Here is a 17,186-nt window from a genome sequence, read left to right on the forward strand (position 1 = left end):
TGCAGGAAAAGAATCTGGCAGAAACTAGGTGTAGACAAACATCTCATGCCATATACAAAAATTAACTCAAAATGCATATATCATGACTTAGACATAAAGGCTGACATAAGCAAATCAGAGAAGCAAGGAAAAAAACACTTTTCTGATCTATAGGTAGAAGAGTTCATGACCAAATAACGTATGGAAGGATCAAAGAAGATGAAATCGACAACTTTGATTACATAAAATTAAGATGTCTTAGCACAAACAAAACCAATGCAACTATAGCTAGAAGGGAAGCAGGAAACTGGGGGGAAAATATTTGCAGCAAGTTTCTCTGATAAAGGTTTCATCTTTAAGACAGATAGGGAACTGATCCCAATGTGTAAGGATAAGAAACATCCCTCAACCAGTAAATGGTCAAAAGAGATGAACAGTTTTCACAGGAAGAAATCCAAGCTACCAAGAGCTATACTCAAAAAAACCCCCCAAAACAAACAAAAAAACCATTCTGAATCCCCAATAATCAGAGAAAAGCAAATTAAAGCAACTCTGAAGTTCTACCTTACGCCCATCAGGGTGACAAAAAATGATGGAAAGGTCATTGGAAAACAGGTATGTTAATCCACTGTTGGTAGAACTATGAATCACTATAGTCTTCTATAAAGTAATTTGGAATTATGCCCAAGATGTCACTAAGCTCCTTATACTCTTTGATCCTGCAATACCACTAGTATTAGTTCTATGCTCCCAAAGGAAAAGGAAAAAGACCCACATGAATAAAAATACTCACAGCAACCCTTTTTCTAACAGCAAAGAACTGAAAACTAAGGGAATGTCCATCTAGTGGGAAATGGCTGAACAAATTATGGTATATGAATGTCAGGGATTACTACTGTGTTGTAAGAAATGACAAAGAAACCCGAGAAGACTTATATGAACTGATGCACAGTGCCTATAGGAACTATGTAGTTGCTTAATAAATGCTTGTTCCCTTTAAGTGAACAGAACCATGTAATAAGAGCGCTGTAAAAAACAATTAACTTTGAAAGATTTAAGAACAATGATTAATGCAATGTCCAACCATGATTCTAGAAGAGCAATGATGAAGCATATTATAACTCCTGACAGAAGACTTAGAATGTAGAATAAGATATTTTTTCGATATGGTCAATATGGGAATTTGTTTTGCTTTACTATTTGTTACAAGGGTTCTATTTTTCTTTCTTTTTTTCTTTTTACTGAGGGTGGAGGGAAGAAAACTGCGGTTTTTTTTTTTTGGTTACTGAAAGAAAAAAAAAAGTACGTAAGCTCCTCGAGAGCAGAAACTGTTTTGTTCTTTGTATTTATATCCCCAGTACTTAGCACAGTGCCTGACACATAGTAAATAAATACTCAATAAAGGCTTTTTTTTTAATTAAAAAAAAATCTAAATTCATCCATGTGATGAATAAGGTTCCTTCCCTACTTCTCTCTCTTCTATCTGCCCTGTACCTGAATCCTCTCCTATATATGTTGTTTTCCCTAATTAGAATATGAGTTCATTGACTATCTTCCATTTATGTTTGTATACTTAGCATCTAGTACAGTGCTTGGCACACAGTAATTGCTTAATAAATGCTTTTCCATTACATTATAAATTGGGGTGGTAACGTGGTAGCTCTTCAGATGGTATCTCAGCTTTCCCCAGGGCCCAGCAGTTCTTAGAATGTAGTGGTAGAGTATATGACTGGGAGTCCTGAGGGTTTAGTGACAGGTCAGATGGAAATGACTGGGGCTATGGAGGGCATCATGGCAAGACAGATGCAAAGTTTCAAGGGAACTTAATGAGTAATGAACATCAGGGCAGATGGTAAGGACAGTGGTTTACTTACTATCTTACTGGAAGGATTGTAAATGCAATCCAAGCAGCATGAGTAGTTATGTCTCCAACCAATATGTGCACAAAGTTGGAGGAATGGAGCACCCTTCCTGTCTCCAGTCTTCCTGAGGCCTTGGTCAGCTGTATGAAATACCATTTAATAAATCTCTTTTGTACACATAAGACTTGTGTGTGGGTTTTCTCCATTTCCCTTCCCAAGTGCAGACGTTGAATTACTACATAATTACTAATTTGGAGAGGCTGCTGCTGAAGGTAGGAAATGAAATGGGTAGGGGTATCTAACTGATCAAACCATCTCATTTCAAACTTCTAGAACTCACACAAATAGCTTTCATTCAAATTGCTGCAATGACTGGCCCTAATTTAGCCCCCTCCCCAATATATCCCAATGCACAGGTATGACCATGTCACACCTGTAATCAATCAACAATACTGCCTTCCTACTGCCTCTAGGAGCAAATATAAACTACTCTATTAAACATTTAAAGCCCTTCACAACCTGGCTCCAACCAACTTTTCAAGTCTACTTATATGTTACTCCCTCCTTCATGTACCAAACTGGTTTTCTTGCTGTTCCTCATACATGACATTGTCTCCCCCAACTCTGTGCCTTTTTGCTGACTGTCCCTCATGCCTTGAATGCACTCCCCCTTCAATTCCACCTTTTAAAATCTATGGTTTCCAAACTGTGGAATCTGGATACTATTTTCATTTTTTTTTGGTTTTTGTTTTTTCTTTCTTGAGGTTTTCCCCTTTTGTTCTGATTCTTGTTTCACAACATAACTAATATGGAAATATGTTTAACACAATTGTACATATATAACCTATATCAGATTGGTTGCTGTCTTGGGGAGGGGAGATAGGAGGGAGGAAGAAAAATTTGGAATCCAAAATTTTATAAAAATGAATGTTGAGGGGCAGCTAGGTGGCGCAGTGCATAGAGCACCGGCCCTGGAGTCAGGAGTACCCGAGTTCAAATCCGGCCTCAGACACTTAACACTTACTAGCTGTGTGACCCTGGGCAAGTCACTTAACCCCAATTGCCTCACTAAAAAAAAAAAAAAAAGGAATGTTGAAAACTATCTTTATATGTAACTGGAAAAAAATAAACTACTATTAAGATTGAAAAAAAAAATAATAAATATGCAGTTTCCTTTCACGCTCAGGTCAAATACCACTTTCTGCATGATTTTATTCCTTATCCACTAGATGTCAGTTCTTACCTCTTCCCATTAACTTCTATTAATTTTTAATTTACTTATATATATGTATATAGTGTTTTCCCAAATGGAATGAGGGCAGAGACTGTTTCATTTTTGTGTTTTTATCACCAGTGCCTAGAACAGTACTTGGCACTACAGATAATTAGGAAAGGCCTTAAAGTTCATGTCTCAGCTCTGACTGGGCTGGCTTTTAACAAATCAAGACTACCTCTCTAAGATTTTGCTCTTCTTATCTGTAGAATGCGGATAATACTTTCACTAGCTCACAGGGTTATCATAAGCATTAAATGAGAGCATAGGTCAAGTGTTTTGAAAAACAAAGAGCTAAATGTAAGCTATTGCCATAATGCTCTTCACCTCAAAGAACTTCCATTACCTTCCAAACAAACAGTAAAGGTTGACAATTACAAACATCAATATGGCTTCCACATTCTGAAGTACAACTTACTTCAACTTGAAAGAGTTCTCCAGCCCCTTCACAGTCATTTGATGTGATCACTGGGGTGTGAATATGTATAAAGCCATTAGCCTGTAATAGAAAAAAAAAATTTTTTTCTAGTAGATGTTCGTTAAAACACAATTACAAGAGCCTAAGTTTCAGTTATTAGTGACATAAAATCCACAAGGCAAGAATGTTAAACCATATATCAATTAAAGGGAGAACCTCCCCCAACAGGAAAAATACCTAGAAGTGACTATTAATTATTCATCAATCTTCCTGAGTACCTACTATGCACAATAGACATTACAAAAAACTAGAACTGGGAAAGGAATCTAGAAATCACCTGGGACAGAGGTGTCAAACAGGTGAAACCAGATAAAAATATAATTGGGAAACATTTAACAAAACAAATTAACAAACCTCTTTACATTACCTTTTAAAACTAAGTTAGCATGTGGCCTTCAAAGATCTTTTAATGATTTGTGACCCACATTTTTACTTTAGTTTGACCCCACTGATCTAAGCCATACCTGTAGTTTCAGAGATAAGAAAGGTTGAAGCCTAGAGGAGGGGAAGTGACTTACCCAAGGTGACCAAGCTAACTGAAGTCACAGTTGGGAGTTGGACCCAGGTATCCTATTTCTCAAGTCAATGCTTTTCATTTAAATTCGGTGATATGTTCTTTTGACACAATCAAGACTTACCCAAAACACCAAATACCCTTACAAGATATTTCCCAGAATACAGGTTATAAATTGTTAAGAAAAAGTAGGAATGTGCCTTTTAACTTTGCAGTACAGTATTAACAATGATAATTATATTTGACCACTTCTGCCATCACTACAACTAGCAACTAGGTGGCATATTCGATAGAATGCTAGGCCTAGAGTCAGAAAAACTCTTCTTAAGTTCAAATCTGGCCTCAGACACTTACTTACAAGTGACCATGCCAAGTCACTTAACCCGGTTTGCCTCAGTTTCCTCATTTGTAAAATGAGCCAGAGAAGGAAATGGCATACCAGACCAATAAAACTCCAAATGGGGGCACAAAGAGTTGGACACAACTGAAACAAGTGAACAACAGCCATCACTACATGTTGACTTTATTTATATTGGTGCAATCACTGTGTATATGACTTTCATAGTTCTCCTTACTTCACTCTGCATCAATTTATATGTCTTCTTATCTTTTTCTGAATTCTTCATATTTATCCTTCTTTATAGTGGAATCATGGTCTATTACATCATAAATCATACTTGATTTGTTATTGTTCAGTCCTATCTGACTCTTCATGACCCTGTCTGGGGTTTTCTTGGCAAAGATGCTGGAGTGGTTTACCATTTCCTTCACCAGTGAATTAGAGCAAACAGAAGTTAAGTGACTTGCCCAGGGTCACATAGCTAGTGAGTGTCAAAAACTGGATTTGAACTGAGGTCTTCCTGACTCCAGGCCCAGCACTTTATCCACTGAACCATCTAGCTGCCTCCATAACTGATTTAGTCATTCTCTAATAACTAGGCACATATTTTGTTTCTATTGTTAATTTTGAACACTTTTCAGATAGTTATCGATAGTTTGTATTTCTACTTTTGCAAATTGTTGTTATCCTTTTTTCCTCTTCTCCTGGAGAATGGTGAAAGGGAGGTGTGAACAGGGATGGTATGCACTCCATACTGCCTCCTGTGACTGCCAGGGCTTAAGGGTGATTTACAAGAGTTTATAGCCATGGTCCCCATTTTTGAGCAGTGTGGTCCAAAAGGAAAAGCACTAGACGTGAAGTTAGAAAATGTGGATCTCATCATCATGTGACACTTGCTCTGTGATCCTGATAGTCACTGATGCTCCCTGAACCCCAGTGCCCTCATCTGTACATTGGAATCAGAGGGTTTGCCTCACCTACCTCACGGGGTTGTTATGAAGAAAGGGCTTTGTAAATCTTAAAGGATGTTTGCGACACTACAGAAATGTTGTTATGATACAGCTAGGAAAACCAAGTGTGTGTATATGAAATCACTCAGAATAAAAGCAGGCACGTGATGAAGTTGTCTGTGTCACTGAGGGAAAGCAAAGCGTTCAGTGTGTGTTGTGTTATTCAGGAGACTGTTGCTCCATGGATTGACCCCTCAAAAGGGAGTAAAGAAACAAATAAACCAGGAGAAAGTCAGATGTGATTTATGAGAAGAAAACAGCATTAAACCGTTAGAGAGATGTCTCACACACAGAGACTTCCTTTTGCCTGAAGGAAGAGCCTGAGCATCAGTGCTTAGATGAATGCATTATGGAGGCGCCCAACAAAACCCTGCAGATCAAGAGTCTGATGATATTTCCATTAGTGAACCACAAATGCTCCACTAAGGTGATGCTAGTGGAACTGAAATAACCCAGCAGCCCCAAGGTGATGCTCTTCTTATTCTGACTAGGGATGTAGATAAGTCACAGACTATTCAGGAGTACACAAATGCATTCAAGTAAGGCAGAGGATGAATTAATACTACAAAAAAGCCATAATGTAGCTTCAGCCTATAATATTAGCCTTGAACAAATATATAAAACAACACAAATTTCAAAGCTACAGAACTGGTGGAAATGATGACATCTCAGTGTTTACTATTTCTCTCTATTTCCTAAGCAAAGTAAATTCGAGTATTTGAGGGACAGGCAAAAGAGATTCAGTCAACTACTTTCCCCATGATGTAACTTAGTAAATATTAAGAGAAGAACCTTGAGCCTCAAAAAAGTATTTAAATAGTACTAAATATGAGTGCGATACGCCCAGAAGTGCTATAACAAGTACATTCTGAAGAACCAATGAGACATAATCAATAACATTACTGCGTAAAATGTTTATCTCCTGGGAGACAAGAATTATGGATATGAATCATTTATTCCACATGAAATGCAATCACCTGTAAGCTCAAATAAAGTAAACAAAGAAAGTGAAGAATCCAGAGGAAAGAGAAAGGGAAAATATTAAAGCAAAATATAATTTCCAATTCATGAATGCTCAAAGACATAAGAAAAAATAATGCAAACTTTGTGAAAAGCATCACTTAGGATCTTTATAAATTCACAAGTAATAGGAATCACTCTGTATAGCTAGGTTCACCTCTGATATAGAGAGAACTCTATGTTCCCTTTAGCAACACCAGTAGAACACAAGCTCTGGCACATCCTACTAACCAAATTATGGATCTTCAAAGTCAAAAAGCGGGGTTCCTTGGTTTAATCATCAAATACTATTTTTTTTTTTAGTAAAGGTAAAAAACATTTAAGACCTGAGGATCATTGGTAAAGATAAAAAGCGCCCAGATGCCTGCCATTAGCAAACTATAGGTACCAGCAAGGGAAAAGGTTAGTTAAAAAAAAAGAATGGTGAAAAACACAACTTAAGAGAAGAAGAAGGGGGCATAAGTGTCCATGCCTACCTAACAAGGTAAGGCCTTAAACAATGCTTGTTGATTATTAAGAACACAGCTAAGAATCATAATAGGAACAAAAAAAAGGTGTCTGAGCAGTCAAAATTATTATAACGTTCAAATGTTTTCGCCAATGAAAGTTTATTAAAACTTTGCTCAGAGGTTACTTATTCATATTTTAGACAAAATTCTTTGCAGTCTGCTTATTTGGGTTCCAAGCTGGCTGCATTTTGGAAACAGTCAACAAATTCAAGTAAATAATAACTTATTAGTTTCCTACTATAAACAAGAATCTGTGTTAAGGAAACAGTTTCTGCTCCCAAGAAACTTAATTTCTCCTAGAAGAGATATGATCTGCACACAAATAAGTATGATACAAAGTAGAATATCACAGAGCCAAAAATAGATCCAAAGAAAGTACCCTAGAAAAATCTGAGAAAAAGAGATTATGTTCAGATAGAAAGAAGTCAAGGAAAACTTCATAGAAAAGATGGCACCTGAGTTGGGCTTTAAAGGGAGAAAAGGATTTCGAAAAGTAGAGATAAGGGAGTATAGTTTTTGTTCTGAGAAAATATAGATATATCTAAATATTATGTTTGTATAGACACATATGTGTATGTGTATGTATCTATATAGCTGTAGTATTTGGGAAGTATGTACTTTTAAATCTGTTGTCTTTACTGAAAGTCTTAAAATTCAATTCTTCAAGAGGACTTTTATAAGACTGCAGGTACCACCACCTAGTGGCTAAAGAACTGCATGCATGGTTCTACACAGCAGGTGTACTTTATCAGTGGTTGGTGCCATATGGAAAGAATGACTATTTTTAAATCTTAACCAAAATTTTTGTGTACATGTGCTTCAAGAAATTGCTGCAGATCCATATGGCAGGCAGGAGAGATGGAGTGAATACATGTCACAAGATTTTCTAAAACTAAAATGAAGTGACAGTACCTCATGTGATATTTTCTTCTGGCTGATTAAAAGGCTTTCTCTTCAGACTGCATATAGGATCGAACCTCTAGAAACTGGATCTGACACAGCTTCTTAAAGGGCCCTACATTAGCTCTAAGAGGGCTGTATCTAGGCTAGGATTGCATTAATTTTCACATATATATGATGGAGGTTAGAGGGAAAAGGCATGTTAAATTGGCTAACATTTGCAGATCATACATAACCTAGAGTAGCAACAGAGAAAATCCAAAAGGAAGTATCAATTTCTTTACTTTGAACTGAATGGTATGATTTTCTATGTCTTCAATAGTCAGCACTAAATCCCAGGTCAGCTATCTCTTGCTCTCCATCATCCCCATGGGTTCTCACCCTAGGTTTCCACCCTAGCAAGTCTACATTTTCTTCCATTGCAGTTCTCCTGGCAGAAGCAGTCTAAAAAGCAAAATTGTTCAAGAAAAAGTACCAGCAGGCTAGCTTACTTCAGCAGGACTATAGTCTTAGAGTAAGGACTCTGGTTTCCATGTTTTTTCCAAAGTTCCTTCAGTACCAAATAAAGAGAGCTATGCACATAAACAAGTATTCAATAAAACCATGTGGCAGTGATACTCAGGCACATTTTGGAGCACATACACACACACATTCTGTTTAGGCCTAAAAATAATAAATATATGCCAACATAGTGACAGTATGATGCAAGAAAAAACTGCCAAATATACCCACCAAACTAAATAAAAAGAGATTGTACAATGTAGGAGGAATGCAGTTAAGATCAGAAACTCACAGGAGGCAAAATCCAAGAAAGTAGCCAGTTGTAAATGCCCCAGCCTCCACTGGTTATGCATAAATGCCCAAAGTTTTGGCAACGAGTAAGAGAAATTATAGGCCCAACACAAAGAGGCAAATTTTACCTCACAGATATAATTAAGATTTGTTGGTATTGGCCTCTTGCATTGTAATATTGCTCTGGTGGGTATACTTTATTTGAAAGAAACAAAATATCTGGGGCAGAAAGTGGCAGAGGGAGATATTATTATGTAAGTCATATTAGGATGTATACTCATTTGAAGGAGGTAATCTCAGTGCTATGTGAAAGAATGTAAAGTACAAGAGAGGTGTCACAAGGGTAGAAAAGACAAATGGCCCAAGTTTCCAATAATATTATCTCAAAAATGAGAAAAACACTCAGTTCTTGGAACTACTATGGACTGTGTACATGAAATACTGTTGGTGTCTTTCTTCTCCTCCCTCAGTCTTGCAAAGCCTTAGGAAGGATGACCAGCTGATTGTCAAAAGCTTTTCCACAAATCTCTTCTGGGTCCCAACTGTATGGAAGGCAAGCTCAGACTTCAGCTGGACAGAAGCAAGACATTCTCTCTCTGTGTCCTGGAACTCTCTAGAAACTATGTGAATATCTATTTCTTCAGTTCCAAGGCAGGAAAAACATCTTACTACTTCTCCTCTCCTTTCCCCTTGTTCTCCTGTCTGTACATTCCTTTTCTTCCCACTTCCCAAAAGCCATAGGTCTCTATTGCTGGAGAAGAAGGAAAAAAGAGATATACCAGTTGAGTTCCTTTCCCATCCTTCTTTTCCCTATCCAAAGTAGGGAGAAATAATGCTTACTTCAGTACTTCTACTATTTCATGGTTGTAGGCAATCCCTTCACCTGTGAAAAATTACACATTAAGACAATATTCCTAAACCACAGTCCTTTGAATTAGTTTTTGGTTTTGTTTTGACATTTTAAAAAATTAGTTTTGGGGTTTTTTTTGGTAACTATTTTAATAACTATGGGCATAAGAAACATTTTTCTGAATAGGAACCCATGGGCTATGCCAGATTGCCAAATGGATCAATTATACAAAGAAGATTAAGAATCACTGCCTTAGGAGATAGTTTAAAGAATCAGTCTGACCCAAAGAATTTATCATGCTGTGGCCAACCTTCTGGTGATGAGCCTTTCTGAATTCATTTAGATGAGTCATCAGAAATGGTTAATGAACAATCTTGAAAAAGAAGTAGTAACCACAAAAAACCAGTATGACATCATCAAGAACAGGTCTTGCTAGATTAGTCCTATTTCCTTTTTTTTGATAGTATGGCTCAAGAAGTAGACCGGTGAGATGCTATAGTTATAACTTACCTGGATTTTAGTGAAGCTCCTGATACAGCATTTCATACTATTCTAAGCCTGTCAAATAACAAACATATGAAGTACTATGTGCCTAGCATTATTCAAAGAACTGGGGAAACAAAGAAAGGCAAGAACATAGTCGCTGACCTCAAGGCAAAATCTCACATAAAAGATGGAAAGATACGGGCTAGACAAGAGTAAAATTAGATTGATTATGAACAGGTTAAATGGCTAGCTCCAAATAGCAGTGATTAATGTTTCAATTGATCAACAAGCATTTATTAATGCTTTATTATTATTAATTATAGCACGTACTATGTGCCCAGGACTGAGGATCCAAAGACAAAAATTAAATAGTCCCTGAGCTAAAGGAACACACATTCTACCAGGGGAGACAACATATACAGACAGAAGCATATCCATGGAAAGGGGTATCCAGTTGCGTTGTCCCAGAGATTTGTGCTTAGCCCTGTATTATTTAACATTTTTTTAAACAATGATAAGGATAAGGGCATAGACAGCAACCTTATTAAATTTGCAGTTGACACAAAGATAGAACAGATAGTTGGCATACTGGATGACAGAGTGAGCATATCCCAAAATCATGACAGGCTAGAAAATTAGGCTGAGTCTAATAAGGCACAATATAATATGGACAAATGTTCAAGAAATTAACTTTGTAAGTATAAGAAGATGAAGGAATGGTTAGATAGCAGCCTTTCTGAAAGATATCTGTGGCTTTTGGTGGACTTTAAGCTCAGTAAGAGTTAAGAGGGTGACAAGAAAACCTTAAAAGCTAATGCTACCCTGAGCGGCACTAAGTAAGACAGAGCTTCCAGAAATAAGGGTCCTTTTGTCCTTTGCTCTGGTCAGAGCAGATCTGGAGTACTGTGATCTGCTAAGGGAATCACATTTTAGAACGGACAATGATAACCTGTAGAGTGTCTAGAGGAAGGCAACCAGGCTGGTGAAGGACATCTAGTCCAGGTCAGATGAGCCACCAGCACATTTAACCTAGAGATGAAAAAGCTCAGGGGGTACATTATAGCCCTCTTTAAGCGTCTGAAAGAGTATGATTTTAAAGAGGGTAGATTTGTTCTGCCTGGCCTGACAGGGAAGAGCTCGGAGCAATGAGTACAAAAACAAAGAAACAAATGTAGGCTTTATGTCAGGAAAAACTTCCTAAAAACAAGAAGAGAGCCAAGTGAAAGAAGAATGGGATGTCTTAGGGAGATACTGATTTCCTATGCACTTGAAGCTTTCAATCTAGGACTGGGTAATCACTTAATGGATATGTTCTAGTGGGAATTCTTTTTTCAGGTATGGATTTAGACTACAGAGCTGGTGGGGTTCTGAGTCAGAAGATATGGGTTCAAGTTCTTTTTCTGCCACCAGTCATATGACCTGGAGCAAGTCACATCTAATTCTATAAAACAGGGATATTTCTCCTAGTTGTGAAAATTAAATTGAATAATATATCTAAAATGCAATATAAACTTCAACACACTACACAAATACAAGTTGCTATTATTAGTAAATGATATCAAGTTAACGAGCATTAATAAGTGCTTGCTAGGTACAAGGAACTAAGCACTGGGTGTACAAAGTAAGGCAAAAATACTTCCTATCCACAAGGATTCGCATTCTAATGGGGAACACAACATGCAAACAGCTATGTACAGACAAGCTATATAGAGAGGAGGGTAAAGTAGAGGTCCTCTCAGAATGAAGGTCCAGGCAGTAGGGAGTAGGGAGGGGAATGAGACTGGGTCAAGCCTACTGGAGCAGGTAGGATTTGAAGAGAGTCTTGAAAGAGGGAGAACATTTCAGGATGGAAGACAGACAGCAAAAAGGCATGGAGATGTAATTAGTGTAATGAGCAAGCAAGAGTAAGATGATGTCATGTGCAAGCAAAAGCAAGAAAGCCAGTGTTGCTAGATTACATGGCAGGAATAAAGTGCAAGAATGGAAAGGTAGGAAGGGCTTTAAAAGTCAAAAATTGGATTTTATATTTGATATGTAGACTTTATGGGTTAATTTAGTAAAACATTTTAAATTTATCTCATAGAAATGAATAAAAAGGAAGATCAACCAAACTGAAGAAGTGAAATTACATACCTTGAAGAAAGAGTGTATAGCATCTGTAGCTTCACTGCGAACCCTCAGTATAGAGCCCAGGGCATTGGTCCTACAGCGAAGGTGAGGGTGCTGTCGAATATATTCCAGGGGATGTCTCTCCTTGTATTTAAAAGGGAAGGACTGCCAAAGAACAGTAAAAACAAATGAGAGGATGTAGAAGGGACTGCTCTCATTAAATTAAAAGTGATATCACTTCTGTTGTTTCAAACTTAAAAAACTGGCTTCTTCCCTTCTTAAAAAAAATAAAAATAAAAAATTACTTGATTGTAATCCTATTTCCTTGGTTTATTTTTTCCACAGTGATTCATACACATTGCAGATGTTCAATATCATGAAGATCACCTATAAAACATTTCTGAAAACCCACCATCACTTCACACTCATGGTGTTCAAATGAATACCATCTTCTGTCTGGCGATTTTTTAAAAGTACTGAATGAAATGGTGTATGGAACTGAAGACTTGCAAAGATTTGTTTTTAAAATTCTGTCCCTGAGAATATTTTTCTGTACAAATACTACCAACAAACCATTAGAAAATCTCTGATGTTTACCAAATGAAATACAAGCTCTCTTGCCTGGCATTCAAGGCTCTACAACCTAACTCCAACTTTACTTTCTGATCTTATTTCACAGTAACCCTTTTCATGAAATATAAGCTCCAGCTAAAAGATTCATTGTTCCTTACCATCTCCTCTACCCTTGTATTTAGACATGCTGTCCCCTGTGTCTGAAAAATATTTACCTCCTTTCCAAACTCCATACATTGGCATCTTCCCCTCCTTCAAAACACAACCAAAGGGCCACCAAGTTTTGGAGTTGCCAACTAACAATTTATTTTCTGATTTCTCCAGCTACAAGTGACCCCTCCATTCTAGAATTGCCACACTGTTGACTTCTATGTACATCATTATTTTCTTGTTGAAAAACAGATTTTACTGATATCTATTAAAAAATATTTTTTTCAAATAAAAAGAGGAAGAAAAAAATAATATAGCAAAACCAATTAACACATTGAAAGAATCTGATGTTTTATTTGGACCCCAACCTCTGCAAATAAGATGGAGAAGTTATCTTCTCACATTGCTTTGGGGTCACACTGGTCTTTATAATTTGGCAACCTTCAGTTTCATTTGTTTTGTGCCCCCCCCCCTTTATATTATTTTAGGGTTGTTGTTTCTTTGCATTGCTTACTTCCTTTTCCATCAGTTCATGCTAAGTCTTTCTATGCTTCTATCATGCTTGTCATTTCTTATAGCACAGTAATATTCCATTACATTCACATACCACAATTTGTTTAGCCATTTCCCAATCGATGGACATCTACTTTGTTTTCAATTCTTGGTAAAAAGTACAAAAAGTGCTGCTATAAATATTCTATTGTCTATGGAGCTCTTTTTTTCCCTATCTGCCTAGCAGCCAAATGTCTGAGTCAAAGGGTTCAGACATTTTAGTCTTTATTTGCCTAATTCCAAACTTCTTTCCAGAATGGTTGTACTGATACATAGCCCCACAGACAACGCATTCATATGCTTTTCTCTTGCCACACCTTTTCAACACTGATTTCCCATCTTTTGTCAGTTTACTTACTGAGTGTGAGATAAAACATCAGGATTGTTTGGATTTGCGTTTTTCTTATTATTTATTAGGGGGAATGGTCAATGAGGGCCCAATCCTAGGATAATGTGCAATATGCTCTGTCTAGTATCAACCCATGTGAAAATGTGCTGAGTTTGCTTTGGGAAATGTGTGCTATGACAAAGGGATCCTTCCCTTTTCTGCTTCAGATCATGTGCAGGTGTACAGCCTTTTAATTAGTTTCTGAACTAGAACTAAATGTGAAAATCAAAGTCTTGAACAGACAAAAGCCGTCTCTTTCTTGGAGGCTTTCAAGTGAAGGAGAAGAAGAATTGTTGAGGACCTCTACGTGGGGAAGGGCCTCAGGCCCTCTTGGTCACCTGGACATCATATGACCATGAATCCATGTTACCTCTTCTTTCTTCTGTTTCAGTTTTGTGTGTTGTCTCCCCACCTCCTGAAGGGTAGGGACAGTCTTTCTTTTTATTAATTGTATCCCCAGTGCCTAGCACATAATGGGAGCTTAATAAGTATTTATGATTTGGATTAGTTGTTTTTATTCCTTCCTGATCTTAAGTGAATGAGTACCTAAAACAGAACAGACCTGATTATGATCACGTGAGCTTTGAGAGGCCAAGAGCCACCAGAAGCATAGCAACTTAAGCCCACAGCAGAACTCTAGCACTGAATCCTTGTGAGAAGGCAACACGAAGAGCAACCTGGTTGACCCAAAATAGCAAGAAAGGAGTGACTCTTCCATTGGCTATGCTGTACCCAGAAATGAATTTGGTGGGAAGAATGTTGGTAGCCTCTAGTTGATGTCTGAGTCCACTTTTCCCAGGAACCAAGGTAGTTAAGGGGAGTGGGCACCTGGTTTCAAAGTACTCTGCTAGTACTTTAGTTTTTGCTATATCTTCTCAGTAAATATCCCCTTGTAAAAGCTAATTGATGTTAATTGGTTAACTGATATCTAGGAGAGCTCAAAGGTCCAGATGATATTAGGTTTTGTGATGGCAAAAAACTGGAAACTAAGGAGATGCCTATAAACTGGAGAAGGGCTGAAAAAATTAGAGTAAACAAATATGATGAAATTATAATTTGCCATATGAAATGATGCTTCAGAGAAACCTGGGAAGTGTTATAAGTGGAATTCATACATAGTGAAGTGAACAGCCCCAGAAGAATAATTATACACAAGAAACAACTTTGAAAGATTTTAGGACTCCAATCAACACAGTGAAAAATCACCATTCCACAGGCTCAATGATGATGCATGTTGCCCATCTCCTGACAGAGAGGTAATAGATTCAGGGTCCAGACCTGTATTTTTTGGAAATGGCTAATGTGAGAATTAGTTTTGCTTGATTATGCATATTTGTTACGCATGCTCAAGCTATTTTGATTTTTTTTTCCTAAAGGGAGAGGGTATATACGGAAGGGAGAGAAAAAATATTTTTGGGGGGCAGCTAGGTGGCGCAGTGGATAGAGCACCGGCCCTGGAGTCAGGAGAACCTGAGTTCAAATCCGGCCTCAGACACTTAACTTACTAGCTGTGTGACCCTGGGCAAGTCACTTAACCCCAATTGCCTCACAAAAAAATATATATATATTTGGACTGGCAGTCAACATTGTGAGGAAGAGAGCAGATGAGGACTTTAAAGCAACTATATTAGACTACTCTTAGAATAATATGGAATGGAGCACCAGTCCTGCTATGAGTCCTGCCCCCAGCAGGCAAGTGCTAGGGGGCCTGAAGACTATAGCCTACACTAGTGATTTGGATCGTTTTTTCATATGGCTGTTCACAGCATTTTCTAACTTATACTAGAGTTTTCTGTGTACATATAGCAATCTCCCTTCCCCAACTCATCTCCCCCGAAGAAAGAGACTATCAGTTTTCACCTTTGTTTCCCTCATGCCTAACAGTGCTTTGCACAAAATACTAAATAAATGCTTGTTAACTGAAACAAAACTCATCCTGCTGTCATATCACTAGGCAAAACGAATACATGAATATGTTTTCAGTCAAAAATGTGCAAAAAATCCTATCTACTTCAGTATTTAAGAAATTCTGATTTCATTAGGTCTTCCACCAATGTGGATGGATTACCACCCCTTAGTAGAAAAGTATTAAAAAGTGTTGTTTAAAAATCTTAGTGGAAAGTGTCCTTGAGTAACAGTGGCTACAATTTTTATCACCCCCAAATCAAACGTCTAATCCATGGATAAGAGACTGGACTTGAAATCTTCCCAGCTTGGTAGGGCTTGTCAGAACCTGTCCTAAACTAGGCCAGCCCTCAACAAACACAACATCTTAATGAGACACTAGAGAACATAAAGTAACATCAAAGTAAAAATTTTCATGAAAACAATAGAAAGGTAACAAAAAGGAACTTCTTAAAATTCTAACAACCCAAATCTCTTTCCTTTTGGCTTGTATTCCCCCCCAGCCCCACACACTCCAGCCCTGGACAAATACTTACTTCCATGGTTACATTAATGGCACGCACATGTGTGCATGCACACACACACACACACACACACACACACACACACACACACACACACTCTTTTAAAGCAAAACCAAATTAAGCCCTTAGAAATGTAACTACACACATGGAAAACTGGAATTAAACAACCAGCTCTTCTCAAATGTCTATTTTCAAGTGACACAATAGTAAAAGGAAAGAACCATTAGGTATCCACACCAACATTAGCAAGGAGAAGACTATTCAAGAACTGAAAAATAAATGGCAAGAATCAAAAGAGCCATCAAATGAAGACAGAATGACAATTCCAAAGGTGAAGAAAAAGTTACTGATCATTATCCAATTTTCTGTGTGCCCCATATGTTCTTTTCTGGCAGCCTATTTTCCAGATGTCTCTGTACCCAATTTTATATAATTTGGCCAGAATTTCTTGCCATACAATGTGGCTATTATATACAAAGCTATGTGGCTAATACTAGGAAAAAAATATGAAGTTTATAGGTGATCTAAAATAAAGGTGTTATTTAAAATAGCTTAAGAAATTTCCTACCAAATCCCTTCTAACTTGAGTCTTCTTTATATCAATTAAACTCTGACTTGAAAAAATTAGATATTCCTTCTCCTTCCCTTGTTTTTTATCCTTAAAATATCAGATGATATTCCCTCCAGCACTCTACAAAACAGATACAATTACAGATATACAAGTTAAATGACTCTAACCTTCACTACAGCAAAAACAGAAATAAGGATTTACTAAGTTTCCACTTTAGCAGAATTTCTTTTTTTTTTCCTTTTTGTGGGGCAATGAAGGTTAAGTGACTTGCCCAGGGTCACACAGCTAGTGTCAAGTGTCTGAGGCCAGATCTGAACTCAGGTCCTCCTGACTCCAGGGCCAGTGCTTTATCCATTGCACCACCTAGCTGCCCCCGTTAGCAGAATTTCTTGTTACAGAAA

General features: G+C 37.5%; 1 protein-coding gene across 1 annotated transcript in view; it reads right to left on the reverse strand.

The window, feature by feature from the left end:
• The window catches only part of NARS2 (asparaginyl-tRNA synthetase 2, mitochondrial), a 149,811-nt gene that overhangs the window by 116,217 nt on the left and 16,408 nt on the right, over nt 1-17,186 (reverse strand). Inside the window, exons 4-5 of the mRNA XM_043995292.1 lie at nt 12,147-12,287; nt 3,533-3,613 (exon numbers count right to left, since the gene is read on the reverse strand). Of these exons, the coding sequence (XP_043851227.1) occupies nt 3,533-3,613; nt 12,147-12,287 (222 nt within the window). The remainder of the gene's footprint in view (nt 1-3,532; nt 3,614-12,146; nt 12,288-17,186) is intronic.

This window comes from Dromiciops gliroides, chromosome 3, assembly GCF_019393635.1.
Source record: "Dromiciops gliroides isolate mDroGli1 chromosome 3, mDroGli1.pri, whole genome shotgun sequence".
Classification (NCBI taxonomy): domain Eukaryota; kingdom Metazoa; phylum Chordata; class Mammalia; order Microbiotheria; family Microbiotheriidae; genus Dromiciops; species Dromiciops gliroides.